Source organism: Vigna angularis, chromosome 1 (genome assembly GCF_016808095.1).
Source record: "Vigna angularis cultivar LongXiaoDou No.4 chromosome 1, ASM1680809v1, whole genome shotgun sequence".
Classification (NCBI taxonomy): domain Eukaryota; kingdom Viridiplantae; phylum Streptophyta; class Magnoliopsida; order Fabales; family Fabaceae; genus Vigna; species Vigna angularis.
In genome coordinates this window covers 55,344,728-55,372,498 of record NC_068970.1, presented here as the reverse complement: position 1 = coordinate 55,372,498, position 27,771 = coordinate 55,344,728, and the positions used below count along the sequence as shown (strand labels likewise).

The 27,771-nt window shown below is 36.0% G+C and overlaps 1 protein-coding gene across 1 annotated transcript; it reads left to right on the top strand.

The window, feature by feature from the left end:
• Positions 1 to 2: 2 nt before the first annotated feature.
• On the top strand, positions 3 to 27,001 carry LOC108325990 (cellulose synthase A catalytic subunit 8 [UDP-forming]). Its single transcript, XM_017559182.2, has 24 exons — positions 3 to 388; positions 607 to 706; positions 1,124 to 1,185; positions 1,457 to 1,516; positions 7,511 to 7,570; positions 8,461 to 8,517; positions 8,915 to 8,957; positions 16,010 to 16,087; positions 16,748 to 17,072; positions 17,154 to 17,310; positions 17,414 to 17,497; positions 21,427 to 21,625; positions 21,954 to 22,039; positions 22,169 to 22,220; positions 22,306 to 22,453; positions 22,997 to 23,266; positions 23,606 to 23,951; positions 24,103 to 24,240; positions 24,468 to 24,593; positions 24,677 to 24,889; positions 25,054 to 25,279; positions 25,371 to 25,570; positions 25,760 to 26,113; positions 26,296 to 27,001. The coding sequence occupies exons 1-24, from the start codon at positions 257 to 259 to the stop codon at positions 26,881 to 26,883; spliced, it is 4,104 nt and encodes a 1,367-aa protein (XP_017414671.1). The 5' UTR covers positions 3 to 256; the 3' UTR covers positions 26,884 to 27,001.
• The last annotated feature ends 770 nt before the right edge of the window (positions 27,002 to 27,771 follow it).

Below are 27,771 nucleotides of genomic sequence, written 5' to 3'. Positions count from 1 at the left end.
CGGTTTAATTGTATTGAGAATCGAACTTATAAATAGCACAAGAAAAATAATCGATTCCTGGCACCCGGTTGTAAGTGAAGTGAGGCTTCGCCTGGTTTCATTTCACCGCAAGTTGGTGATTCCATTCAAACTCTCACCGTATCCAAATACTACGTTTTTGTTTTTGCAACATCCCCTTCTGCAGTCAATGCATTTCGTCTTATATATAAACCCAAACCCAATTTAGGTTTAAGGTCCACTCTTTCTAGAAGCAGAAATGGCATCCATGGCGGAGAAAGAGGTGCCGAAGCTCAAGCTGAAGCCTCGACGAGTCAAAGGCCACGACGATAGCACAACCTGCTGCATTTCCTCACGCGAACGCTCTCATCTCTTAGTCACTTCCGGCGATGTCAGCTCCTTCTCTCTCTCTCTCTCTCTCTCTCTCTCTCTCTCTCTCCAATTTCCGAGTGCCATTCTCTTATAATCTCTTCTTCTATTGCTTCATCACTAATCACCAGGGCTCATGATCATCAATCTTTTACTTTACTTTAATCTTTTACCATTATCATTATTATTTTACTATTTCATAATTTTAATCAGCACTTGCTGTGCATGTTTGTAACACAGGATGGTCGTGTTTGCTGGTTTGATTTGCGATGCCCTGATGTGCCGCAACTAGTTATGGATGTTAGTGTGGAGCCAGTTTCGTCTATTTGTTTCAAGTCAGGTCTGTTTTAATTATTGGTTTTATTTTACTTTGTCATCTTTGTTTTCAACTTATTATTTTTAAAATGCAGTTGCGCTATTTTTCGTGCATACCAGTTTTGGGGAGGGAAGGTTTTATGGTGAGAAAGAGAATGAGATAGTTTTGACATTTTGGTAAGATTGTGCTCGGACAGAAGGTTGCACCATGGTTTATTTAGCAAAAGAATTTCAGATTCTTGTCATGTACATCCTTTTTTATTTGCTGTCTTAAAACCATTTTTCTATCACACATGGGACAAGGGTTTTGTACGTCCAGCGGTCCTTTTCTTTTGTGGAGAAATCAAATACATCTAAAGTACAGTAAAATTTCCCATCGATGCATTCACCATATGAGTTTACTTAGTTACATCTCTTAAAAAACAATTGACATTTGAATCAGGGATGGAAGATACGATTTATGCCGCCTCTGGAAAGGAAATCAAAGGTTTTGACGTGCGATTGGTAAGCATTATATGGTGTCCAAGATGTATGGTTTTTCTTCCTTTCTATTTCCTTTTACAATATGCCCTTATTTGCTTTATTACAAGATGTATGGTAATTTATATATATGTATGTGTGTGTGTGTGATATCACATTTATTACATTCTTCTAAAGCATATCAAGATATACGTGCTTATTTTGTTATTCTTGCTCCACCTTAATTATTTGTACTTTACAAAGATGATTTATCTATCAATTATACTGATACTCTATGCTCTGTTGTGTGCTGAAGGCTGCTGCCCAATGGAAGCCATTGGAGAGTTATAATTATAACAAAGAGGAGATAAACAAGGTAGGTACTAGATAAGGGGTTTGTATTCAAATATAATTTTAGGCACTTACTGGATCTTATGTCCCCACCGATTTTTGGTATATAAAAATGAAACAAAGTTCCATTATATTTAACTGAAGGTGTTTCTTTTATCGTTTTGTTACTCTCAATAATGGCTACCATAACTCAGGTTACTGTTTTGTTCATGTTTTCTTTTAACTACTCATACTTTTTCAAATAGTCACTTCACTTGTACTACTGTATTAAGTCAAGCAAATTGGGACTTTCATGTCCACATGGATTTAAATGATAAGAGACATTAGTGAATTATGTTGCAAGAGAGGTTTAGAGAAACTGTGCTCCAGCTGCATGTTTGATCTATCATTTACAAATTGGTTACAATCTATAAATGGAGCGACCAAGGAAATAATTGGGAGCTATTTACTGCCTAATAATCAGTATCTAGCTTATAGCCTAATCGCTATCCAATGAGCATAATTATATTTGACCAACTGCTGATATTATAAGTTGTAACATTGCTTATTTTCCAAGACCCCCTTTCAAGGTAGTCTTAGGTTTGGAAAGTACAGAAGATGCAGTGTTTGGTGGTGTACTAGACTGATAGACACCAACTGGTATGAGAATAGGGACTGAATTTTATTCAATTGGACTGATATGGAATTACAAATTACACAGGAAATTGAGTAAAATTGATTGAGTAAAAGGTCCTCCCAAGATGTTGAGAGCTTGGTTTCTCCCTTCCTGAAAACCACTTACCAAAAAACTGTTCCCCTCCTCCTCCTCCTTTTTTTTTCTATTCTTCTATAACTTCTTAGAGGCAGTTACACTTGTCCCTACTAATAACTGCTACAATAAATAATAACTACTAAAACAATTCAGTCCTATTAAAAAGCCTAAATCCTGGCTCTCCTCTCATAATATTTACTTATAATAGGTCTAAAATAGACATGCTAGCTGGAGGGAATAGGAGTTGACTTTGACCTGGAAGCAACTTTCAATGTGGAGAAGGGAGGCAAAATTAATTGATGTTTGTCTCAATAGACAGGAATAAGGTCAGAGTAATGCTGTAGGAGTGAGGGTGTTCCTAGAAGCTGGTGGCTGCATGCAAAAGGCACACTGATGATGCTGGTGAGGAAGTTCTGTATGTAGTGAAGGTGGTACTGTATGACAGACAGATGGCTGTGGGTCTCAGTGGTTGGCCAAACATATATTTCTGCTCTAACTTGAGGTCACCTGCACTGAGAACAGTGTCCAGTTGCTGATGGTATGAAACACAATTACTGAGGATAAACAGAGGATTTTAAAGAAGTCCAAAGAGCACCATTAACAAACTTACATCAACTAGAAAGTTTATAGTATTTCTCATGCCCTGGGAAGGTAACCTTTGGCAGACCTGAACTGGGGAGAAGTGGAGATGGAAGAAGATTGCATGCCTTGAAAGTTAAGACAGCAACTGGAATTTCCCACAGAGTGAAAGCAGATCGTAAATAAAAGGCTTCCATCTTTTTAGCTTTCAGAAAATAGTAACATAAGTTTTTGAGAATGTTACCACCTCAATATCATTGTTGAAAGCAATGATGACAAAATAGGTCATGGAGAATAATACCACTTGGGTACTATGTTGAGAAGAAAGAATCTGAGAAGGAATATAGTGAATTCCATATGTTGTGTACACTCATGAGTATTCTTATTTATATTAAAGAAGAGATACAATAATAAGGAACAAAACCAATATCTAATAATAAAAAATATTTAGTAAGATATTTCCCTATCAAATTATTGTTGGAACTAGAAGAGAAGGCAAGAGAAAAGTGGAATGCAGAAAAGAAAACTTTTTTCACTAATGCACATTGAAGCACACTGTTGCACACTCACAACAGTTATAATGTTTTAAATAAAACAGTCATTACTTATAAAACTGTAAAACTGACTAGTAACTACACATAACCCACAAACTGTTTGAATCACATTTTTAACAATTATATCATATCTCCTTATTTAATGGAATCAAATTATATTTCTATCATAATCAAATCATATTGCTAACATTCTCTCTCAAGCTGGAGCATATGTATCATGGGACTAGACCTGTCAAATAAGCCCCTATTATAGAACTTGGTCCTAGCCCACATGGGTTGGGGCCAAAAAAGCCCAAAACAATCTTTTATTAAAAAAGCCCATAGGGCCAAATACCCCCAAAGCCCTATGGATTAGGGCCAACCCATGGGCTTTCCTTTTTAGGATGAAAAAAATATAAACTCATTTGAATACAACCACTAAAATGTTAATATTCCATAAACTAAGTTAAACTTCCCGCTTTAACTTTTGAACTATCTTTAAGACACCACATTAAGAAACCATTAACACATTCCATTTGATCTAAAATTCTGGTATACCACTCGAAAGTGATGAATACTCAGTCACCAACTTCAGAAACATGGAAGACTTGTCCTCTAATAGTCTTATAGGCGTGTCAAACACTGCAACTTAACCTGCACAAGTATCCACAGGATACCTTCAGAAGCACACACTAAAAAACCATAATGCAGTTTTTATATAAATAGAGAAGAAAAAGGATACAAGTCATGCAGAAGAATAAGACGTAAAAAGGTGGGCTAACTGTAAAGAAAGCCAGGGTTGGCCTTGGGGCTAAAAAAAAATTAACAGCTCTAATGATGGTTCAGCATTCAACACTGCAGTTTAAGTGCCTACTATTAAGCATGCAATTAACTTCACACATAAGAATACCAATCATAAAACCACTACAATGGAAGGAAAAAGACGCCTCAACCAATTTAATACCAATTAAACTGCATCATGATTTTAAAGTCAAGCAAAACAGGTACACTAGAGTCCAACATATTAGGTATAAGCTTGATACAGACTTAAAAATGGGTGATTTTTATAAAGGAGATTATCTGCAACTCAAACTGTGAGAGAACAAAGTATATATCAGTAAAAAATGAAATCATGCATACTATTCCAAGAGAAAAAAAAATTGAACCAATTGAGCAAAAGACAAGAAAAGAAAGCTAGAGGCATCTTTGTTAGCATCCTTTTTGCAAGTATGTGATAATGAACCTTAGTCATGACAACAAACAAAACAAAATGAACCTTAGTCACTACAATCGGCGATCACAGACTTTCTGCTGACATATACTTCAAATATAACATTAGCAGACTTTCTAAATTGATCATGTTTTTTTGTAAAAGAAAATAGATTTAACATCATAATTCACAAAATTGAGGGGTTTGTCACAGTTGTCTGAAAAGCAGAGAAAGGAACTATATCATAGTTAATCAGTATTAAGATTTTAACCAAAAATATATTAGTAGATTGACTCATATTAGTAGATATGGGCTTCAGAGGAGCAAAACACTTTTTACAAAACAGGGAGAGCCAAGAGCTTCATGAAATAAGCCTAAATCCATTTGAACCAGAAATTGATAGGGATCTCACATTTAACTAGAAATTGGAACAAATCCCAAACTCAATTAGGTGAATGAAAACAACAAACTGTAGAAAATACGCCCAAAAGGTGAAAACAGGATCAATACAATTAATTTCTCACAATTTTAAACCATGGTAAAGAGAAATGACAAGCTGCATAGATTAGATCCAAAGCCAGAACAGAACATGCAGAAGTGAAATGGGTGTTAGAGATGACAAAAAGAGTCTATTACCTTGGTGTTAGAGTGGAAGCCAGAACTGTATTGTTAGTGGTTATGTCTGTGTCTACCTTTTCTTTGTCTTTTTCGTCCTACACAAAAAGAAAATATTTTTACAATGCTAAAACAAAAAGAAAGAACATGTGCTCACTCTTTTGATTAATATCAGAAAGAAAGAAAGAAACAGTACCACTTTTGTAGAGTGTTGCTGTCGAGAAGGAAATTTTTTCATTTGGGGCCACGGCTTGGTGTCTTCCGCTTGTAGAGTGTCGCTGTTCAGAAGGAAAATTTTTCATCTAGGGCCATTGGAGTTAACCCAGCCCTACTCCTGTCTTAACCCACTTCATGGGACTCTAGGGGTCAGGGGCTTTGGAAAAGTCCCCTAATATGTGGGCCAAAAGATTAGGGTCTAGCTTTAGAAAAGGCCGGGCTGGCCCAGGGGCTTAGGATTAGAATGACAGGTCTACATGGGACAAACACGTTACAAATTCCATTAACTTAAGACTCCTTGAGAGAATCATGTCAGCTAGTTTGTTATTGGAGCTAATATAGTAAATATTGAAAAATGAGTTAAGCTTGTTAAAAATGGCGAAGGGAGCTTTCGAGAAAAAACTGCTTGGAGAGCTCAGTAGCTGCTATAGAACAAAAATGGTTAGAGGGCACAGGGATTGCCGAAAGCAAAAAATACTTAGAGGACATGGTGATTGCTTAAAAGCAAAAAATGCTCAGAGGGCTGAGCAGCGGCTTGGAAGCAAAATTAATGGTCAGAGGGCATGATGATTGTCAAAACAAAAGTGATCATCTTATAACAAGGTGATGCTAGTGGGGATGGTCACTAGCTAGGAAAATCTTGTCAAAAGAAAATAGAAAAGAAACTTGTCAGGAAAATGGAAGCGGTGAACAATACTTCCAAAAAAAAAAAGTAGCAGTGAACAATAATGTTGACTAGAAATAGCTCAATGAAAAAGGAAACATGCTAGGAAAATGTTGATGGTAAACATTACTCTCTAGAAAAGCACAGTCTATAAATAGTACCCATGGTAAACACCATTTGCCGACAAGCTTTGTTGGTTAACAATATTCGTTGCAAGAATGTTGGTGGTGGACAACCCTCATTGAAAAGACATTCGATGGTTAACAATAACTCTGACTGGAAAGAGAGCTCGTCAGAATGTCATTGGTGGGGAACAAGGGCACAATTGGTGAATTTTGACAGTGGCAGTGAATGGTGTGTTTGGTGTGAACAATGACAACATCTTGTGAGCAATAGGCCAACAGGGAAAGCATAAATTGGAGTTCCCTTCTTGTTAGGTTTTGGTAGTTGAAAATATTAGTGTCAAAACAGATCATGGAGAATGGTACTACTTTGTTACCATGTCGAGAAGCGAAGCTGAGGATGAATACAATAGATTCTACGCATTGTACACACGAGTATTTTTATTTATAACAAAGAAGATATACATTAATAAGGATCAATGTCAATATCTAATAATGAGAAACATTTGGTAAGATATTTTCCAATAAAATCACGTCATATCTCTATTATTGTATACAAATTATATCTCTAACCGCCATGATAACCCCAAACATGGTTCAGTTGAGAGTTTCCCTATTTTCTTGATTTATTTTTCTCTTTTGATAGGGAGACATTCTTCAATTTCCTAATCCTAAGAATAAGAATATTAAAAGACTATTTATTTAACCTTACTGTAATCTCTCAAGGTGTGGTCAACTAGAAGGTGTCATTCAACCAAAAGAGATGGCTCAAACACATTGGCTAATATGTGCACTTAGACTTTAATGGATCATTTTTGAGCTGGTTGTGTTAACCATAGCTATCCTCCCTTTACATGATTTCTCGAAGTTTACAAATCCATAATTGTTTCTTGGAGCATGGCAATGCAGGTGGACCAACACTAGGTATATGATAAGTGCTAATCCCATGTTACAATTTTGAGTTTAGGATCTAACTCAATCCAATAAAACCTACTTGTAAGGTAGCAATTGCTCAAACTTCATAAGCTTTATTTAATCCATATGTACAGTCGATGTAGTACTAAACATACCCCTTCAACACTGCAATTATGGCACCCAAGGAAACTACCACTGAGGCAGGTCAAGGGTATCAACAATTAAGGTGACTTTCCAACAATTGTTTTGTATGATTTTCTTGACCCACACAGGATATTGGATTACAGCACTATATTTGATCTCAAAGCTGCTTGTATTCTGTTGTAATATCAAGTTATCAACTGATGCTATCATAGGCGAGCTCTTTTTTTCTTAAAATGCTGTTATCATACGCTTATCTATCTGCTTTTGCAGGTTGTATGCAACTCAAAGTCCTCATTTCTTGCTGCAGCTGATGATAATGGTGAGGTTAAGGTATGCCTTCTTTCTTTTTGGCTCTTAATGAATATATCTATTCCATGGGTCTATGGCAGTGGGGCCTCCAACTAAAGTTTAGAAGAGAAAGAAGAAAGGGGTTAAGAGTACAATTGAGGAGGATAATTCTATTAGGAGTGGAGGAAGGTAACAGAATGGAAAGCTGTCACGAGGTAGTTGGAGAGGTAGATCTGGGGAAGGGATGTTGTTTTGTTGTTTTGGGGGGGGGGGCGGTAGTTACTGTAATAAAGGTTAGTTCCTTGAATTCCCAACAAATATAAGTTATCACCTATCCATTTGTAATGCATTATTATAGATGAAAGCAATTGCCTCCTATTCTGATCTGATGATATCTGAACAATTTCAAGTTTTCTTGATGAAATAAGTTTCTGATGTGTGGAACAGAAAAAGGAAACACATACACTGAATCAGCGAAAAAATAAAATATGTGCATTGACTCAACAAAATTATGCACCTTTGGCAGCCGAATTAAATGCCTCTCTCACAATTTTACACTCCACCTCAATACCCTGCCTTCTTAATGGGAACCAGTGATTAGTATATTCGCCCTTGCCCTTGTGCATGCCAACCCTTCCAGCTGCCTTCAACTTCTCTTAAGCCTCAAACTAATAAAAGTCTACCCTCTTGAGTGCATCTTGTTTCCTTCAATGACATTTACTAAATTTACTGATTGCCAAGCAATATTGATCTATTCTTACATAAGCAACATGGAAAATACTGTTTGTAATTGATGAGTTAGAAGCTGATGGCTTTTGTTGTGTAATTTGACTTACTATTTGTTGTTTTGTTTACACCTTTAGTTTTCATATTTCTTAAATTTGAGAAAAGGCTAGCATTTAATATCGTACAATTTTCATTTTCTTTTACAGATAATTGACATTCGCCAACAATGCCTGTATAAAACACTACGAGCTGGTCATACAAGTGTATCCTTGGTTTTAGCTATGCTTCACTAAATGGCTTCTAATGATGTAAATCAGGAGTTTTATCTCAGCCCACTAATATCTCATCTCTCCAGGCCCCCCTTCCCCACTCAATTTTTTCCCATATTTATTATTGTTTTATAATCATGTGAGTATACTGTTTAAGAGAGCAGTTCTCAACTGCTCTCAGGGTTAGTTAGCTGTTACTTGCACTGTGTATACAGCTGTCATATGTTGGATATATAGGTTTCAGTAGTATAGACTTGTATATATACTCTGTATCGCTATCCTTTAATAACAGAATGCAGTTTTTTGTCTCAAGTTCTCCCTCCCCCCCCTCTCTCCTTCAATAACTAGTAAGTAATTTGATATTGTTGTTTACCTTGACCTTCAGTTTTAGATATGTAGCACTGTGGAGTTCCTTCCTTGGAGATCTTGGGAAGGTATTTATAATAGTCTAGCTTATTTTCTATGCATAAATATCGCTTTCTCCCCTCTTCCTCACAGTACAATTCATGGTTTCCAGTGGGAATAAGAGTTTTTTGGGTAAACTTATACAAAAACATTTATAAAAGAAGAAAATAAGAAAAAAAAATGGAAAAAAAAACTTCTTGAGTTAAAATTAGTTTATACTTACGTAAGAAAATAAACTTGTAGAAAAGGTAATGAGACAACTTCTAGAAATTAGTCGAGGTTAGTTCTAGCTTTTGGAGATGTTTTTTTTTTCATTTTTCTTCTATAAGTAGTTCTGAAGAAGTTTATTTTAACAGACCATTAGATGTGGTCGTGTCTAGAGTATATATGTGTGAGTTGTCCTTGTAGCTTTTTGTCGTGTTAGAATACCAATTATCTTATTGGAAAGGAACATAGAAGTTTGTGTCAAATTCTGCATGCTAAATAACCATGAAAAATGCAATTGTTGGGAGGGTCTAAATCATGGTTCATGACATTGCTTGAGACACTTAATTCTCATAATAATGCCTGTGTACATGTGGATCCCATTGCAGTGGACATGTAACCAAACATGCGCATAACTTCTGGCTTTGTTATTGCTCCTATCATTAAAACAAATAACCATTTTATCAAAGACAACTAGGAAACAAATAATGATTCCTGTCTAAGAGGGTATGCGAAATACTACTAATTCTAGAGTTAGGTTGCTGTGTGATAGGACTCCTAATAAGGATGGGCCTGTTAATCAACATGAAACAATTATAGAGGGAGCAAGGCCCAAAATATGGAATGTTTACGTGAGAAGAAAGAAAATGGGGTTAGGAAAAGAAAGGGAAGTTAGTTAGAGAGGGGAATGACGTGTCAGGAATCCAGGGAAGGGGAATTCTGTTATAGGAGAGAGAATAGAGAGTGTGAAGGGGATACGGAGTAGTAGGTGGTGAGTTGGTTAGGAGGAGAGTCATCCTCTGGTTAGGAGTGAGAGAACTCTGGGTTTTACTGGTGATTGTAGAGCTTTCAGCTCCATAACTTTTCTTCTGCATAATACTTGAATAATATACCTGTGATATTCAGTTTAATTGTTGGGTTTCTATCATTGGTCCGACCTGCCGAATCCCCGAGAAGAGCTAGCATTGTTGTCCATGCCACCCAAAATGTCTAACCGAGTCGAAGCATTGGAGGAAAGATTGTTAGCGATGGAAGTGTTTGTACGTGAGACGTTGGGGGAATTTCGCCAACTAATGTTGGAAGAGCTGACTAAGCTGCGTAACGAGCAAGCGGGAGAGCGTCGAGAATCTCCGTTTTCAGATATGGATTCAGGGGCAGAGTACAGGATGGCAGCAAAGAAGGTGGAATTGCCATCATTTGATGGTACTGACCCTGTGGGATGAATTACCAGGGCAGAGACATATTTTGAAGTGCACGACTCTACAGAAGAGGTGAAGGTCCGATTGGCAAAACTAAGCATGGAAGGGGCAACCATTCATTGGTTTAATCTTCTACAAGAAGCAGAAGTGGGGTTGTCGTGGACCAAGTTAAAAAGAGAGTTGATCGGTCGTTATGGTGGTCGTACTAGCTGTAATCCTTTCGAGGAGTTGAAAGATTTGTCGCAGACGGCAGCGTAGATGAGTATCTAGCGGAGTTCGAATATATCTCCTCTCAAGTTTCTCGTTTACCAGAGGAGCAATATCTGGGTTACTTTATTGGAGGGTTGCGACCGGAGATTCGGCGGAGGGTTCGCACCTTCAACCCGATGAATCGTCTCCAAGCCATGCGCTTAGCTCGAGACGTGGAAGCAGAAGTGCAGGGAGAGGGATTTCAGCGTGGAGGAGGATTACGAGGGTGGAAAAGCAATTGTGATTGGGGTACGGGTCAGGGAGAGAAGTCTGGATCCGGGTCAGGTCAAGGCCCACATTTAGGGAAATTAGGCGTTGGGTTAGGCCCAACCCAGAGCATATCAAATAAACCATTATCGGCAGCGGGCTCCAGCCTTCATGAGTCACGCTCGACGACGCAAGGCAGTCGCGTTTCAGGTGATCGTTTTCCGACCGCCGACCGAAATCGCGGTACGAAACATTTGCCGTACTCTGAATTGATGAACAGTAAAGCTCAAGGGCTTTGTTTTCGATGCGGTGAAAAGTATCACCCCTTGCATCGATGCACAGAGCGGCAACTGCGAATGGTGGTGTTAGCGGATGACGAAACAGTAAATGAAGCGGGGGAGGTGATCGAGAGTGAGACGCAAGAAGAGGAAGATGACCATAACTTGGAGTGTGGGTCTATGGGGCTGTTCACAGAAGTTGAAGTACCATGGGGTGGTCGGAATAACCCTACAACTTTGCGCATAGAGGGTCTTCTCAAGGGAGTAAACCTGGGAGTGCTGATTGATAGTGGGGCCAGTCACAATTTCATTTCTCCCCTTGTAGTGGCTGCTCTGGAGTTGAAAGTGGACAAAAGAAAACAGATTGGTGTACGTTTGGGAGATGGACATAGGGTGTCTACGGCGGGGAAATGTGAGAAGTTGGACATCCAATTAGGAGAATTCTCTACTATGGTAGAGCCATATGTGTTGGCATTGGGGGACGTGGACATGATTTTGGGAGTTTCTTGGTTGCGAAGGTTTGGAAAGGTTACTTTTGATTGGGAAGAGATGACGCTAAGTTTTTTTTGGTAGGACAAATATCTAGAGTTACAAGGTCAGAAACTAAGAAAACACGGACAACATATAGCGTTATGACATCTTTCCAGAGTGTGGTGAAGGAGAATAGTTTGGGAGAAAAGTCCATTTCGAAGCAAAGCTTATCAAAGACACAAGTTGAAGATATTCAACAGATTTTAGTGGGTATGCGATTGTATTCCAAGAGCCACAGGGGCTGCCACCTTATAGAAATGTGGTGCATGTTATTACATTGCAGCCAGAAGCAAAAGCCGTGAGTGTGCGACCATATCGGTATCCACATCACCATAAAGAGGAGATTGAAAAACAGGTTGGAGAGATGTTGACACAAGGAATTATCAGACCCAGTTCTAGCGCTTTTTCCAGCCCGGTAATTCTTGTTAAGAAGAAAGACGGTTCATGGCGCATGTGCGTGGATTATAAGGAGCTGAATAAAGTCACAATTCCCGACAAATACCCAATTCTAGTGGTAGAGGAGTTATTGGATGAGTTATATGGTGCTACTTATTTTTCTAAACTAGACTTGAAATCTGGGTATCATCAAATACGCATGGCGGAGGAAGATGTTCATAAAACAGCTTTCAGGACACATGAGGGTCACTATGAATTTCTAGTGATGCCCTTTGGTTTGACAAATGCCCCTGCGACTTTCCAGTCTACTATGAATCAGATTTTTAAGCCCTATTTGAGGAAGTTTGTACTAGTATTCTTTGACGATATACTAGTTTACAGTAAAGGATGGGATGAACATTTGAAGCACTTAATGAGAGTCTTTGAGCTGCTGTGTGAACAATCTTTCATGGTCAATAGAAAAAAGTGTGTTTTGGGGAGTCGGCAAGTAGAATACTTGGGTCATCTAATTTCTGAGCAAGGAGTTGCAGTAGACCCAGAAAAAATTAAAAGTGTGATAAATTGGCCCATACCTCATAATGTCAAAGGTGTGAGGGGTTTTTTGGGATTAACGGGGTATTATCGAAAATTTATTGCGGGTTATGGTAAGATTACTCGGCCCCTTACTGAATTGACGAAGAAGGATGGTTTCCATTGGGGTCCAAATGCATTACTGGCCTTTGAGGAATTAAAAAAGGTGATGACTCAAGCTCCCCTATTGGCTTTACCTAACTTTTCTAAACCGTTTGAAATTGAGTGTGACGCTTCAGGGGCAGGGATAGGAGCAGTATTGATGCAAGACCGACAACCGATAGCTTATTTTAGTAAAGCTTTGGCATCGACTAATGTTAACAAGTCAGCCTATGAGAAAGAATTAATGGCATTAGTGTTGGCGGTCCAACATTGGAGACCATACTTGATTGGAAGGAGTTTTAAGGTGTACTCAGATCAGAAGAGTTTAAGACACCTCTTACATCAAAAAATCACCACTGAAGCTCAACAAAATTGGCTGGCAAAGTTGTTAGGATATCAGTTTGAGGTGATTTACAAACCGGGCCCAGAGAATAAAGCTGCTGACTCACTATCAAGAGTGTTCGAAGCGGGTGAATTGAGGGAGATTCAGTCTTTTCCATTATGGTTGCAGGAACAGCATATCCAAGAGGAAGTGGAAGTAGATCCTTTCTTACAGCAAGTGGTGCAGAAGTTACAACAGGAAGATGCATCTGTTGCAGATTTCAGTTTGCAAAGAGGAGTATTATTTTACAAAGGACGCTTGGTATTGTCAGCTAAGTCAGATTTAATTCCTACTATCTTAAATGAGTTTCATTCTTCACCAGTAGGGGGTCACTCGGGTTTTTTAAGAACCTACAAACGTATCGCAGCAAATCTGTACTGGACGGGAATGAAGAAGATAATTCAAGAGTTTGTTAAAGCATGTGATGTGTGCCAACGACAGAAATATGAAGCAACGTCTCCAGCTGGATTACTACAGCCCCTGCCTATTCCAGATAGGATTTGGGAAGATATTTCCCTAGACTTCATTACGGGCTTACCAAAATCGAAGGGGTTTCAAGCTATATTTGTAGTGGTGGATCGATTGTCTAAATATGGCCACTTTATTTTATTGAAACATCCTTATACTGCCAGGAAGATTGCTGAATTATTTGCTAAGGAGATTGTACGACTTCACGGCCTTCCGCAATCGATTGTTAGTGATCGAGACCCTGTGTTCATGAGTCTTTTTTGGCAGGAATTATTTCGATTACAGGGAACAACTTTAAAAATGAGTTCTTCTTATCATCCTGAGACCGATGGTCAAACGGAAGTGGTAAATCGATGTTTAGAAGCTTATTTACGATGTTTTGTGTCGGAACAACCCAAGAACTGGTCATATTGGGTACCTTGGGCAGAATTATGGTATAATACTACTTTTCATGGAGCAACAGGAAAAACCCCTTTTGAAATTGTGTATGGGAGAACACCACCTGCTTTAGTGCGTTTTACACAGGGCGAAACACGTGTGGAAGCTGTAGCCGCTGACTTGGTTGATAGAGATGAAGCTATTCGACAATTGAAATATCATCTCCTGCGAGCCCAGCAGCAAATGAAGAAATTTGCAGACAAAAAGCGGAGATTCATGCAGTTCGAGGTCGGAGAGTGGGTGTTTATTAAATTGTGTCCCCATAGACAAGTAACCATAGCTCGACGTATTAATCAGAAGCTGGCACCTCGGTATTATGGGCCTTTCTTAGTGGTGGAGAAGAAGGGAGAAGTGTCTTATAAGGTGCAGTTGCCGGAATCAGCAAAAGTACACCCGGTTTTTCATGTTTCTCAATTAAAAAAGGCTATTGGTAATCATGCGGTAGAACCCACTTTACCAACAGAGTTGAGTCTTGAGAAGGAAGATCAAGAAGAACCTGAGACAGTGTTAGCAACCAGGGAGATTCCTGAGGGTGGTACTATTACTAAACAATGGTTGGTTAAATGGAAGGGGAGAACAGAGGAGGAGGCAACTTGGGAAGATGAGGGACTATTGCGAAGTCAATTTCCTTATTTTAGCCTTGAGGACAAGGTTGTTGTTTTTCCTTATTTTAGCCTTGAGGACAAGGTTGTTGTTGCAGGAGGGAGTAATGATAGGACTCCTAATAAGGATGGGCCTGTTAATCAACATGAAACAATTATAGAGGGAGCAAGGCCCAAAATATGGAATGTTTACGTGAGAAGAAAGAAAATGGGGTTAGGAAAAGAAAGGGAAGTTACTTAGAGAGGGGAATGACGTGTCAGGAATCCAGGGAAGGGGAATTCTATTATAGGAGAGAGAATAGAGAGTGTGAAGGGGATACGGAGTAGTAGGTGGTGAGTTGGTTAGGAGGAGAGTCATCCTCTGGTTAGGAGTGAGAGCACTCTGGGTTTTACTGGTGATTGTAGAGTTTTCAGCTCCATAACTTTTCTTCTGCATAATACTTGAATAATATACCTGTGATATTCAGTTTAATTGTTGGGTTTCTATCACTGTGATTCTTGTTTCGGTTTAGACACAGCAAAACATTTTTCTTCACGGATCTGTAAGGTCGGTTTATTCAACATAAATGTTACATGCTGAAATAAAGTTTTGTTTGATTTGGATTCCTCTGTAAATGTTACCATCTTCGTCTTACAATGACTGCAGTCAAAGTTTTTTTCACATTTATTAAAAATAACAGTAAATATACCACTTTTTGAAACATTTGTACTTAAAGAAACCTACTCAATAAATAAATTACTTTTATTGAGACTAAGAGAATAATGAATTGGGAGACAAATTAGGAATAGAAAAAAATTTAATGCTTGATTGAAAAGTGAAAACACAAGTAAATTTGGACTGTGTACGGACTATACCCCAAAGTCCTTTTTACATAAATTGATTCAATAAATACAAATAATTATAGGATATTTTATTTATATATACATGATATAATGTTTATAAATCATATTCTAATAAACCAGATTCTTATAAGATATTTGTATACTTATAAAGATGATAATTAATTAGGAAACAAATAAAAATATAAAAGAAAAGTAAATCTAAGAGGTTGCTTGAGATACTCTAAAATATTCTAAAATAATATCTTCATATATTTCTTTATTTATTTTTAAGTAGTCTAAACTGCTGTCATTTTTGGATGGAAGGAGTATTAATTTTCTTATTTTTTATAATAGATGTAAACTACTGGTGATTGAAGGTATGAAAATTATATTTTGGGAAATTTATAACAAAAATATTTAGAGTCCTAAGACTTATGAGTTTGTAAGATTAATCAAAAGAATTTGTACAAGTTCAAGATTCTATTTAAAATGAAATTTTGGGAAACCTTGGGAAAGTCTATAAGGTTTTACATTAGCAACCCCATTTGTTTGTGTAAGTGTCATGTTAGTATTAAGAAATTTGCATCCATATGCATAGAAACTTGACTCCATTTTTATTATTTCTTTTCCCAGTCATTAGTGGAGGTCTTGATTCAATGCTCATGTTGTGGGACTTCTCCAAAGGGCGCCCCTACAAAGTAGTGGACTTCGGTATAAATACCTTACTTTGTCTTTACAAAGTTTTGCATGACATGACTTGATTATCTAAATTAAAGTCTTTAGTTTTTTTATTTTTTGACATTTGCAATGTCATTAAGTCCTCACGTCTCTTATCTCTACTCTTTTTAAAATCATTTAGCAAAAGGAAACTACTAGGGGATTGAGTTTTTTAATTATGTTCAAAGGCTATTCCAACCATAGTCACCCTTGACCATGCTTCTACCGCAGATAAAAAAAATTAGGCGTATTTTACAAATGAAATAAAACATGAAAATGCTGTTTAGTGACTAGTGGCTATAGAGAATGCAAGTCACAAGCGAGTAGGTTTTTGAACAAACAGGAAACGTTAAAGCCTGGAAATTGGATACTTGGATATATGAGGCTTGCATGTATTTGCTTCGATAATGACTGAACACGCTGCCACTTAGTGCAACATGACCCTTTTGCTATTTTTGTCTTTTTAGTTTTAGAATTGAAACTTGGAACTATGTTTTACATGGAGCCATTTTCTTTTATTTACTTTTGCAAACATGCACACTCTGAAAATTGATAAGAGTATTAAATGATTGACATGGAGTGAGTGGAAAACATATTTTAATAAAGAAGTGATAGAACAACTAATTTGTTATGTCTGCCCTTTCTTTGTTGCAGCTACTTTTGATGTGAGTAGTAGCGTTGCAGGCCGGTGTGTCAACCCTGCTTTTGTTCATGCAATAGCTGTTCCAGAAGTTGATATGGTAGATAAATTAGACAAAATATGTGCTGTTGCTAGGGGTGATGGAGCTATTAATGTGATTAATATCGAAACAGAAATGTCTTCTACAAAATCAAAAAGCTCTTCAAATTCTCGAAAAGGATCACACTCAAGATCAAAAGATGGTAGTTCGTCTAGCAAAACAGAGGCAGATCAAAATGAAAAGAAGAGGTTGCATTTGGATTACACTTTAGGTGGTCATACTGCGGCTATTTCCAGCCTGTAAGTCAATTATTTATCTGCAATATAGCATCTGTAATGCCAAATTCACGAATGACTTGTCCCCTAACTCGTGGGTGACAGGGCATTTTCAATGTTTGGGGAAAGAGGAAAATTCTTGATATCCGGAGGAAATGATAAGTTGGTGAAGGTATGGAATTGGTCCCTTTTTCTAGAGGCTGGATTAAGTGAGGATGACAACAATGATATCCTACATTTGAACATTGAAGTACCTCGAAAAGTGAGTTTTTGTCATAGAATTTCATTGGAAGTTTTCGATGTTGGTTACTTGTTTATTATGCTAAATGTCTATAATGAATTCATTTGTAAACTTTATTTGGCAGGTCAATTGGCTGTGTACCACCTCAGCTGATACAGACAACCTTGTTGTGTGTGATACGTCTAAAATAGTAAAGGTCTACTCCATAGCATAGTTTAAAACTAGATGACACTGATTCTTGGAACGTGTATTTCTGGAGAGCAATGAAAACGTAAAGTGGCTGAAATTGTTATGTTGCACTTACTCTGAAGATCATGATCTTTACAGGAAACATTCTAAAAGCACAAAGCTGTTAGCCTAGGTGCAGGAATTGGTCCGGTATCTGCACAAGAAACCCATTTGACACTTACAGTTAACAATGATCAAATTCATGCCTAAAAAAGTGGACGAAAGAATGCTTTTATTGTAAATCTGTCATCCATTTTCAATATAATACATGAACAATTTTTTTTTTTTAAAAAAGTTATTTTATACATGCATTATTATCTCAATTTTGGACTTGTTTGTTTGTCACGCACTATTATGATACTGCCATCTGTCGTTGAAACAGTGAAGTATGGGAGTTATCGAGTTGAAAATGAATATAATTAACGTCGTTAAAGATTTTGTGAAAACGTTTAGATTTTATTATTAATTCTAAAAATTATGCTTAATTTTAATGTTCGGATAAAAAAGGAAAAACAAGAAAAGGGTGATTTTCATGTTTTTAATATACTCTTTTACCAAATAAAAAATAAATTAAAGATGAAGCTATTATATTAAAACTGCAAATAAATTAAAAGAAATGGGCATTTTGCAGAAGTAAACATGCTCTTGTATCTGAAAGTTTTATACACTAACTCTACTTTCTACTTTATGATAATTATCCGTGGCTGTTTTGAAGAAACTTCTTTCAGGAAAAAAAATATAAAATCAACCCATTTAATTTAGTCAATCATGAATTAACTTGTAAAAGAATGTTTTCATTAATCTCTTCAAAAATGAGATTTTGAAGTTATAAAAAGGTTAATTTTAATTTACGAAAAATTGTTAATTTTTCTTATAGAAAATTCTCAATGTTAAATAATTACATACTTACGGGTTGACCCGGTGGTATCGTGTTATTGAGAACAGTTTATGAGATCCATATTATTTTTTTGAGAAGATTAAATAGTGTTTCGAGCAACGAAAAGTTCTCCATTTAAAAGTTGAAAAATAGAGATAATGTCTTTAATTTGATTTCTTCTTTATATCTGCTTTTACTGATATGAGTGTTTGTATTTAGAAAAAGAATTTAACCTATGTAACATTTCATTTAATAATGCAAAATTACTAAATAACACATTATATATTTGATAATTATAACTTTTAAGACATAAGTACAATATATAGTTGTCCAAAATAAACATATTAGTATATAAGTTGTTTTATATCAACAAGGAACTTAAAAGTGATAATACGTATTACATAGTTTTTAAAAGATAGAGGTTAAATAAAACTTTTAAAATTTTATATTTATATAATTGCATCATCTTCTTGAGATAACTCAATCTTTGTTTTCTCATCTACTGACACCAAAGAATGTTGATCATCACAAACGAAGAACAAACAAGCAACACAAACCACAAACAACACGCGGGTAAGCTAATTAACAAAAAAAATATCACACACACACACATACATATATATATATAGCATATAATTCGAGATCATAAAATTTTAAAAGTCATTCATCAAACACATATGATTTACAACAAAATAGTATAAAGGACTCAATTATATGGATATAAGCATTGATGTTGAATCACAAGAGATTCTGATAGTGGTGATTGATCCTTTTCACCCATAAGGTTAATCTTATATTAACATAAGAGCAACATTGTTCTTTAGACCAAGATCTCCTATCACTTTCAATCCCTCAACCATTCTATTTTATATGAATTGATAGATTAGTAAAATATAAGGATAACCTTCAACCATGTGTATATAATAAATAACCAATGGAACTTTCCTATGGAATTCCATTTAATACATCAAGTCCCAAAGTAACTTTCCAATCATAAGAGATTTAATTTTATTTGTTTAGTAAAACAAACATGATTATTGAATATATAACTAGTTAAGTTTAAATAATTCACGAATGTTAAATTCGTTTCCACCCCTATAAATACTGAATTATATATCATTATTAATTAGTTGGATCTCAGTTTGGATATCTATGATGAATGGTATTTCTTAAGTCAACTCAAATTATACGCAGGGTTCGACTTTCCTCATAAAAAGCAGAAAATTAAACAAAGAGAATACGATCAGTTCACAATTAAATACAGAAATAATTTTTTGTTTAAGTTTTCTTAAATTAATTTTAACTACAGAATCTCATAACCTATTCTTATTGCAGGGTTCACTTTTCCTTATATTATCATAAATTTTTGTCCACGACCAAGAATCTAGTCATATGACAGTCTGAGAACAATGATTCGAGGAGTGTTCATATTTTGATATCTGAAATCTGATATCAAAGCAAAAAAAAATGGATATATGTCACAAAAACTCAAGAAAATTTGGATAAATCTCTAAAGATACTGAATTATTTCTAGAATTCAAAGTGTATGAGATAGTGATCCACTTAAAGAAAGTATAATTTGATAATGTTGTAATGCATAAATTTTAATATTGTTGCCTGAAAATTTATGTTGGACCATCAATATGAAAATAATCGTTGTTTGTATAAACCCAGATTTATACACTACTTTAAAAATTATATTTCAATAAATTTTAACTGAATTGATAAAAATTATACATTGCTGGTCATTTTATGAAAAGAAAAACTATTTTTCATCTAAAACACTTAGATAAATGAAAACATTGAACTTTAACATCATTGCAATAGAAGAAGGGAGGAGACAAGAAACAAAACTACGAAAAATAAAATAAGTGAATTTGTTTCGGCATGAAAGTAAACGAGAGAAAAGAGAAATATAAAAGAATTGAAGTTTATTATTTCTTTATATTCTCTAATACATACTTGTATGATTAAAATTTATTAGAAGTCATAAAATTATATTTTTTTTCATTAAGCAAGATATAAAAAGTACAATTTTTTTTTTTGTTATAATACATTTCAACCAACTAAAAACAACATTTTCTGTATATTAAAAAAGTTGCATGAAACACTTCTTGGTTTATTTTATTCCCATAATTGTTTCGTTAAATTCCCAAGAATACTATATGAATGTATGAAAAAAAAATTTAATTACATATTTTTCAAGGCATTTTTTAAGAAAAAAAGTACATATTTTAGGATGAGAATTCCAAAATATATTTCGAAAGTGTAATCTATAAATAACTTCATCCTTAGGAATAAAGTTTTGGGAAGAATATTGAAAGTCCATTCAGAATGTTACTTTGGAAAGAAAATTATTTTAATTTTCTGGAAAGATAAAATTTAAAAATACCAAACCACCAAATTCACAAGAATCAGGAGTTCAACTATTATGAAAAGATGGAGGATTAATGAATAATCTAGAATTTTAAATAATATATTTCACAACTATATATTCTTGATTTTTATTTCAGAATCAATGTCTTGAAAATGCTTTTAGAGTTCATAATCAATCCGAAAGTCTCTCGATAACATTGTTTTGAAAATTATAAAGTTTTTGAAAGGTTACTTCTTTTCAGAATGATAGAAAAAAGAAGCAATTATGGTGTAAAAGCAATTCCTTGAACTTCCAAAGTTCATTTCATCAACTGATGTAACCTACTCAGCTGTGAACTGAAGCCTCGTTTACACTTCCTGCAATAATTTGATACATTGCTCACTTCACCAAAAAAAATAGACGTTGCTTCTCTTCTTTCATGCTTATACAGTGTTATGTGGTGTAACACTGAAACCGTGACACCAACTTTCCAACCTCACAAAAGGAACCCTCCACCGCCACCTTCACCTCCACCGTGCACATCCTTTGCATTTCTATACGGTTGCTTTCTGCACCCTTCCAAAAGGTTTATGGTGTTTCATATAAAACGCATAGGAGCACTGATTCAGAGGCAAAGGTCAGGGAGAGATATACTGCCATTTTGGCCCTTAGATAGAAGGTGCTGCAAAACCAAAAGATGGTGCAGTCTGGTGTTCCCCTCTGCCATACTTGTGGGGAACAAGTGGGACTAAATGATAATGGGGAGGTGTTCGTGGCTTGTCATGAATGCAATTTCCCAATTTGCAAGGATTGTTTTGAGCATGAGCTCAATGAAGACCATAGGGTCTGCATGAAGTGTGGCACTCCCTATGAAGGTAAACCCTTACTAATTTCTAAGTTGCTTCTGTCTGCTATGTGGGTTTGCAGCTCTTGTCATGCTTCCCATTTAATCTCCATTTCTAAGATGACCTTAGGAGGCATATTACATTTAAAGAATCATTAATGGAGAACGTTAGTTTAATTTGTGAGAAAGAGGCAAATAAAAGTATTTAGCATTCTTTAATTAATCTACAAAGCTGTTATTAGAGAACTGTTTTGTTTTCTGTTTTCTGAATTCTTTCTCACTCACTTGAGTAAAATTATTTCATAGAGTGGTTTACATTTTGAAACATCCTAAGTTGTCCCATTTTGTATGTTTTATAGAGAGAACAAAGAAGGAGGAGGATTTCCATGAGATAGAAGTTCATGAAAATCAATCCACGATGGCTTCCGAAATCAGTAACTCTCAGGTGATGGTTTACTTTGCTTGGAATTATTAGTTGCACCATAGCCTTAGTTTTTAGGGAAAACAGCAACCTTTTGAATATTATTTTAATTGTTTGCATTTGTCGCTTACGGTCACACCTTGAATTTTGTAGGATGTTGGACTCCACGCTAGACATGTCAGTTCAGTATCCTCGGTTGATAATGGTATATGAGAGAAACTTCAGAATATATTTTCTTACAATTTCTTTAGAAGTAAGCATTGATCATCATAATATGGTTCTTCTTGTAGAAGTAAAAGAAGAATCTGGAAAATCCTTTTGGAAAAATAGAGTTGAAAGCTGGAAGGGAAAGGATAAAAAGAACAAGAAGAAAAAGGCTGCACCAAATGTAGAAAACGAGGCTTCCGTTCCACCTGAGCAGCAGATGGAAGAAACACGGTGAGTTCAGTGAGAAATGACATAAATTTCCTGAGATGGACAATTTAATATGGCAGTTTTTAAAAGTTAACAAAAAATTTCAGACTTTAATCAGGTTAACAAAGGGAAGCTATAGAATAGATATAGGCCTTGTGCATTACGCTAATGGTAAGAGATGTTTAATTTGAAGCATGGAATTAGGCAAAAGAACATTTTTCAAGGTAATGTAGTATTATAGTTGTGAAAGGCGAAATCTAAATATATAAACATTTCAATATGAAGAATCAATGGAATATATTTTTTACCATTTCAACTGTCAGAACCATTGTCTTTACTCTTCGTATTGAAAAATTAATTTAACAGCTCTTTTATCAAATTAAAATTTCATTTTTTTCCCGTGTATAATAATTGCTGGTGATCATTCACCAAATTGTTACTGGCCATCTGATTGCTTGGCTTTTAATTTGAATACATTTCATGTATTAATGACTTCTGTTAGATTTCTCTTTGATTACAAATCTGTAATAAAATTCATCAAAATTCACATGGCGATATATTTTGCAGGCCCAATGCATCTGCTGCTGCGCCACTTTCAGTAATTATTCCAATGTCAAAATCCAAAATAGCACCATACAGAACTGTGATAATAATGCGATTGATAATATTGGGTCTTTTCTTTCATTATCGAGTTACCAACCCTGTTGATAGTGCTTTTCCTCTGTGGTTGACATCTATCATCTGTGAGATCTGGTTTGCATTTTCCTGGGTGCTAGATCAATTCCCTAAATGGTGTCCTGTCAATAGGCAAACTTTTATTGACAATCTGTCTGCAAGGTAAATGCACAAAACACTGAGATATTAAGATGTCTATGCCTTGTTCTTTAAGATTGCACTAAAATTCATGTTGTAAAATGAGAATGGTTTTTTTTCTTTCTCTCTCTTCTAGGAATTGCAAAAGGCAACTAAAGAAATGAACTAATGAAATATATAATCCAATTTATTAGCTACTCCCTATGTAAAAAGGTTTTATATGATGAATGTGATCATTTGTAGTCACATCATTGAATAACTTTGGCTATGATGAGTTGATAACTGCTTCGAAATGAATCAAATGATTTTAATGATGAGCCTGTACTTTGGATGCTGAGGCAAACTTCTATAATGCTATGCCAGGTTTGAAAGAGAGGGTGAAACCAATGAACTTTCCGCTGTTGATTTCTTTGTCAGTACAGTGGATCCTTTGAAAGAGCCACCATTGATCACTGCCAATACGGTGCTCTCTATCCTTGCTGTTGACTATCCAGTGGATAAAGTATCATGTTATGTGTCAGATGATGGTGCTGCAATGCTCACATTCGAATCTCTTGTGGAGACTGCTGACTTTGCAAGGAAGTGGGTGCCATTTTGCAAGAAGTTTTCAATTGAACCAAGAGCACCCGAGTTTTACTTCTCTCAGAAGATTGACTACCTGAAGGACAAGGTTCAACCTTCTTTTGTGAAGGAGCGTAGAGCAATGAAGGTATGTGCAAAGCTTCCTACTTATGATTTCAGCCAAAGAACAGTTTTGATAGTCAGATATATCTGATTTACTTGTATTCAACACCTTGTTTTTCTAACATGAGTATCTTAGAAGAACCTCTTCATGCTTGATTACCTTTCAATTTTGCCAGAGAGACTATGAAGAGTACAAAGTACGAGTTAATGCTTTGGTAGCTAAGGCTCTGAAAACACCAGAAGAAGGATGGACAATGAAAGATGGTACCCCTTGGCCGGGAAATAACTCACGTGATCACCCTGGCATGATTCAGGTATATCCATTATTTCTGTGTGATCAAATCTCAACGTTGATAATGATAGGCATAAAGAAAATTACACTGTATAAAGTACTGAGTCATTCTGCGTGAAAAAATTTTCCTTTTTCTTTTATAGCGGAAAACTTTTATGGTCATAAGATCAGCAAATTAAGTTCTAGCAAACAATTATTGCTACATATTGACGTAATTCTTTAAGCAAAATTTATGTTTACCATTTTCAGGTTTTTCTTGGACACACTGGTGCCCGTGACACAGAAGGAAATGAACTTCCCAGGCTGGTTTATGTTTCCAGAGAGAAAAGACCAGGTTACCAACATCACAAGAAAGCTGGTGCAGAAAATGCACTGGTATGTGCAGATAATTTATTAATGTTTCTTATAGGCTAATAAGATTTTATAATGCTAAATGCTTCTATGGATTTATTATGCAGGTGAGAGTGTCTGCAGTTCTCACAAACGCTCCCTTCATTCTCAATCTTGACTGTGATCATTATGTTAACAACAGCAAAGCCGTTCGGGAAGCAATGTGTTTTCTCATGGATCCAGAAGTTGGTAGAGAATTGTGTTATGTGCAGTTCCCCCAAAGATTTGACGGTATTGATCGTAGTGATCGATATGCCAATCGTAATACAGTTTTCTTTGATGTGAGTAAATATCGATGAAAATTTTAGTCTAGGGTCAATTGTCAATTAAGAAGTGGTATCTCCTTTTGTGGCAGAAACTTCAAACAATTATTTAAATACATGGACACAACTCTATACTTCCCAACCCTCATCCCTATTTGATGCTGTTTAATTGTTCATTTCAGGTTAACATGAAAGGACTTGATGGCATTCAAGGACCAGTATATGTGGGAACTGGATGTGTTTTCAATAGACATGCACTTTACGGGTATAGCCCTCCTTCTATGCCCAGCATACCAAGATCATCGTGCTGTTGCTGCCCCTCGAAGAAGTCCACCACAGATGGCGTTTACAGAAACGCAAAGCGAGAAGAACTTCAAGCTGCTATTCATAATCTCAAGGAGATTGACAGTAAGCTTAGTTAATTTTTTCAATCAGTTTTAAAGAAGCATATAGCAGAATCTTTTGTGAAATATTCTTCTGGTTGCTTTTCTTCTTGAAGATTATGATGACAATGAGAGGTCAATGCTGATTTCTCAAATGAGCTTTGAAAAAACTTTTGGCTTGTCTACTGTTTTCATTGAATCTACACTGATGGAGAATGGAGGAGTGCCTGAATCTGCAGATCCGTCAATGCTGATCAAGGAGGCCATTCATGTAATCAGCTGTGGATATGAAGAAAAGACTGAATGGGGAAAAGAGGTTTGGCTTAAATATTAGATTTATTTTTGTACTAATTATTTCTTCATGTTCTCATTTTCCTATTTCCTTTTCAAATTATACTTTTGTTAGTGTACCTGTACCATTTAAAGTCTTATTCTAGATTCATTACCTTCACCTTTTTACATGTAGTTGCTACATTGATTAATTATAAACATCTTGTCCTTTCAGATTGGTTGGATTTATGGTTCAGTAACTGAGGATATCTTAACGGGGTTCAAGATGCAATGTCGAGGATGGAAATCAATTTACTGCATGCCTTTGAGGCCTGCATTCAAAGGGTCTGCACCTATCAACCTGTCTGATAGATTGCACCAAGTCCTTCGATGGGCACTTGGATCAGTTGAAATTTTTCTAAGTAGACACTGCCCCCTCTGGTATGGATTTGCTGGAGGCCGTCTCAAATGGCTGCAGAGAATGGCTTATATAAACACCATTGTGTACCCTTTTACATCCCTTCCTCTTATTGCTTATTGCTGTTTGCCAGCCATCTGTCTCCTCACAGGAAAATTTATCATACCAACGGTAATTTCCTCATCTTTACTTTTGTTCTAGCATGAATAGTCAGAGTTATTATCTACTGAGTAATCCCCAGGGTTCATCTGTAAATTGTCGTATGAAAAATAAATTATTTATTACACAACTCAATAGAAGTTCTCATTACTAATCACCAATGCTTCACTTTGTTTGTATACAATTTCTGACAGCTCTCCAACGTTGCAAGTGTTCTCTTTCTTGGACTTTTCCTCTCAATCATAATAACCAGTGTGCTTGAGCTGCGGTGGAGTGGTGTTAGTATCGAAGATTTGTGGCGTAATGAGCAGTTCTGGGTGATTGGAGGTGTTTCAGCCCATCTATTTGCTGTGTTCCAAGGATTTCTAAAGATGCTGGCTGGTGTTGACACCAACTTCACTGTCACTGCTAAGGCTGCAGAAGACGGTGAGTTTGGTGAACTTTACCTTGTCAAGTGGACTACTCTCTTGATTCCTCCAACAACCCTTATCATTGTTAACATGGTTGGTGTTGTTGCTGGATTCTCTGACGCACTTAATGGGGGGTACGAGTCTTGGGGACCCCTCTTTGGGAAAGTGTTCTTTGCATTCTGGGTGATTTTTCATCTCTACCCATTCCTCAAAGGTCTCATGGGTCGCCAAAACCGCACGCCAACCATTGTTGTTCTCTGGTCAGTGTTGTTGGCCTCTGTCTTCTCTCTTATTTGGGTCAAGATAAACCCATTTGTTCACAAAGTTGACAGTGAAGCCATCTCCGAAACCTGCGTTGCCATAGATTGTTAACTGAGGTTTTGAAAATATGTACAAGGGTGTCCTAAGTATTTATATTATCTATGAACGTTAAAAATATAGATTTTTTATGTGCATTTTGAAATTCAAGTTGTTGTCCAATTTATAGTCACTGTTTCCATCACCATGACAACATTACCATTTTTTCCGCATATATTTGTCTCACAAATTCACCTATTTTCTTTGCATGTTAACTCACCAGCATTGCATTATTTAATAAACTTGCACTTCAAAACTTTCTTGTAATTGGAGGACTCATCTTCCCTAACGCTTCAGGTCCTACACAACCTATGCAACCGTTAATAAGGACTTGTTGGAACCTAACTTTTGGGGCCAAAACCTTGGCCAATCCCTAAAGTTTATTCTATAACTTACATTTTCTTTACTAATAGATTGATATGATTGGTACAGAATGGTATCCCTAAACACTGATCATGAATTATACCCCCAAGTCTATGCACATGGTAAACGTATGTAATAACAATAAATGTTATTCTCAATTATAGTGATCATAAAGTGTCTTTTGTGGGTGAATGATAACCTACCCAATGAGTTTAAATTGAGTTTTTTTTAGAGTGTCTTTTGTTTTTAGAAGACTTAATTTCATGGGCTAAAGATAATATGATCAAAAGTGGTTAATGTACTCATTTGTAATAATTTGGTTGCTTAGTGGAATCTCTTTGATGTTTGCTTAAAGAAGAACAAGATATAACCTGAGTTTTGGTGAATTACTATAAAATCTTATGTATTGTTTGTTGTGCTTGTTCGCTAGACAACATAATCTAGTGTTATGTGAAAAGAGTGCATACTCTATTTAAACTTTCCTTCTAAAATTGTTCAAACACTTGTTATTACAATAAATAGTTATAACTAACCATAATT

Excerpts from the sequence above, each read along its gene's own strand:
- LOC108325990 (XM_017559182.2), top strand. The coding sequence starts at position 257 with ATGGCATCCATGGCGGAGAAAGAGGTGCCGAAGCTCAAGCTGAAGCCT. Across the intron at positions 17,073-17,153 it reads ACTGCGGCTATTTCCAGCCT|GGCATTTTCAATGTTTGGGG; the intron begins GTAAGTCAATTA and ends CGTGGGTGACAG. Across the intron at positions 23,267-23,605 it reads ATTGACAATCTGTCTGCAAG|GTTTGAAAGAGAGGGTGAAA; the intron begins GTAAATGCACAA and ends ATGCTATGCCAG.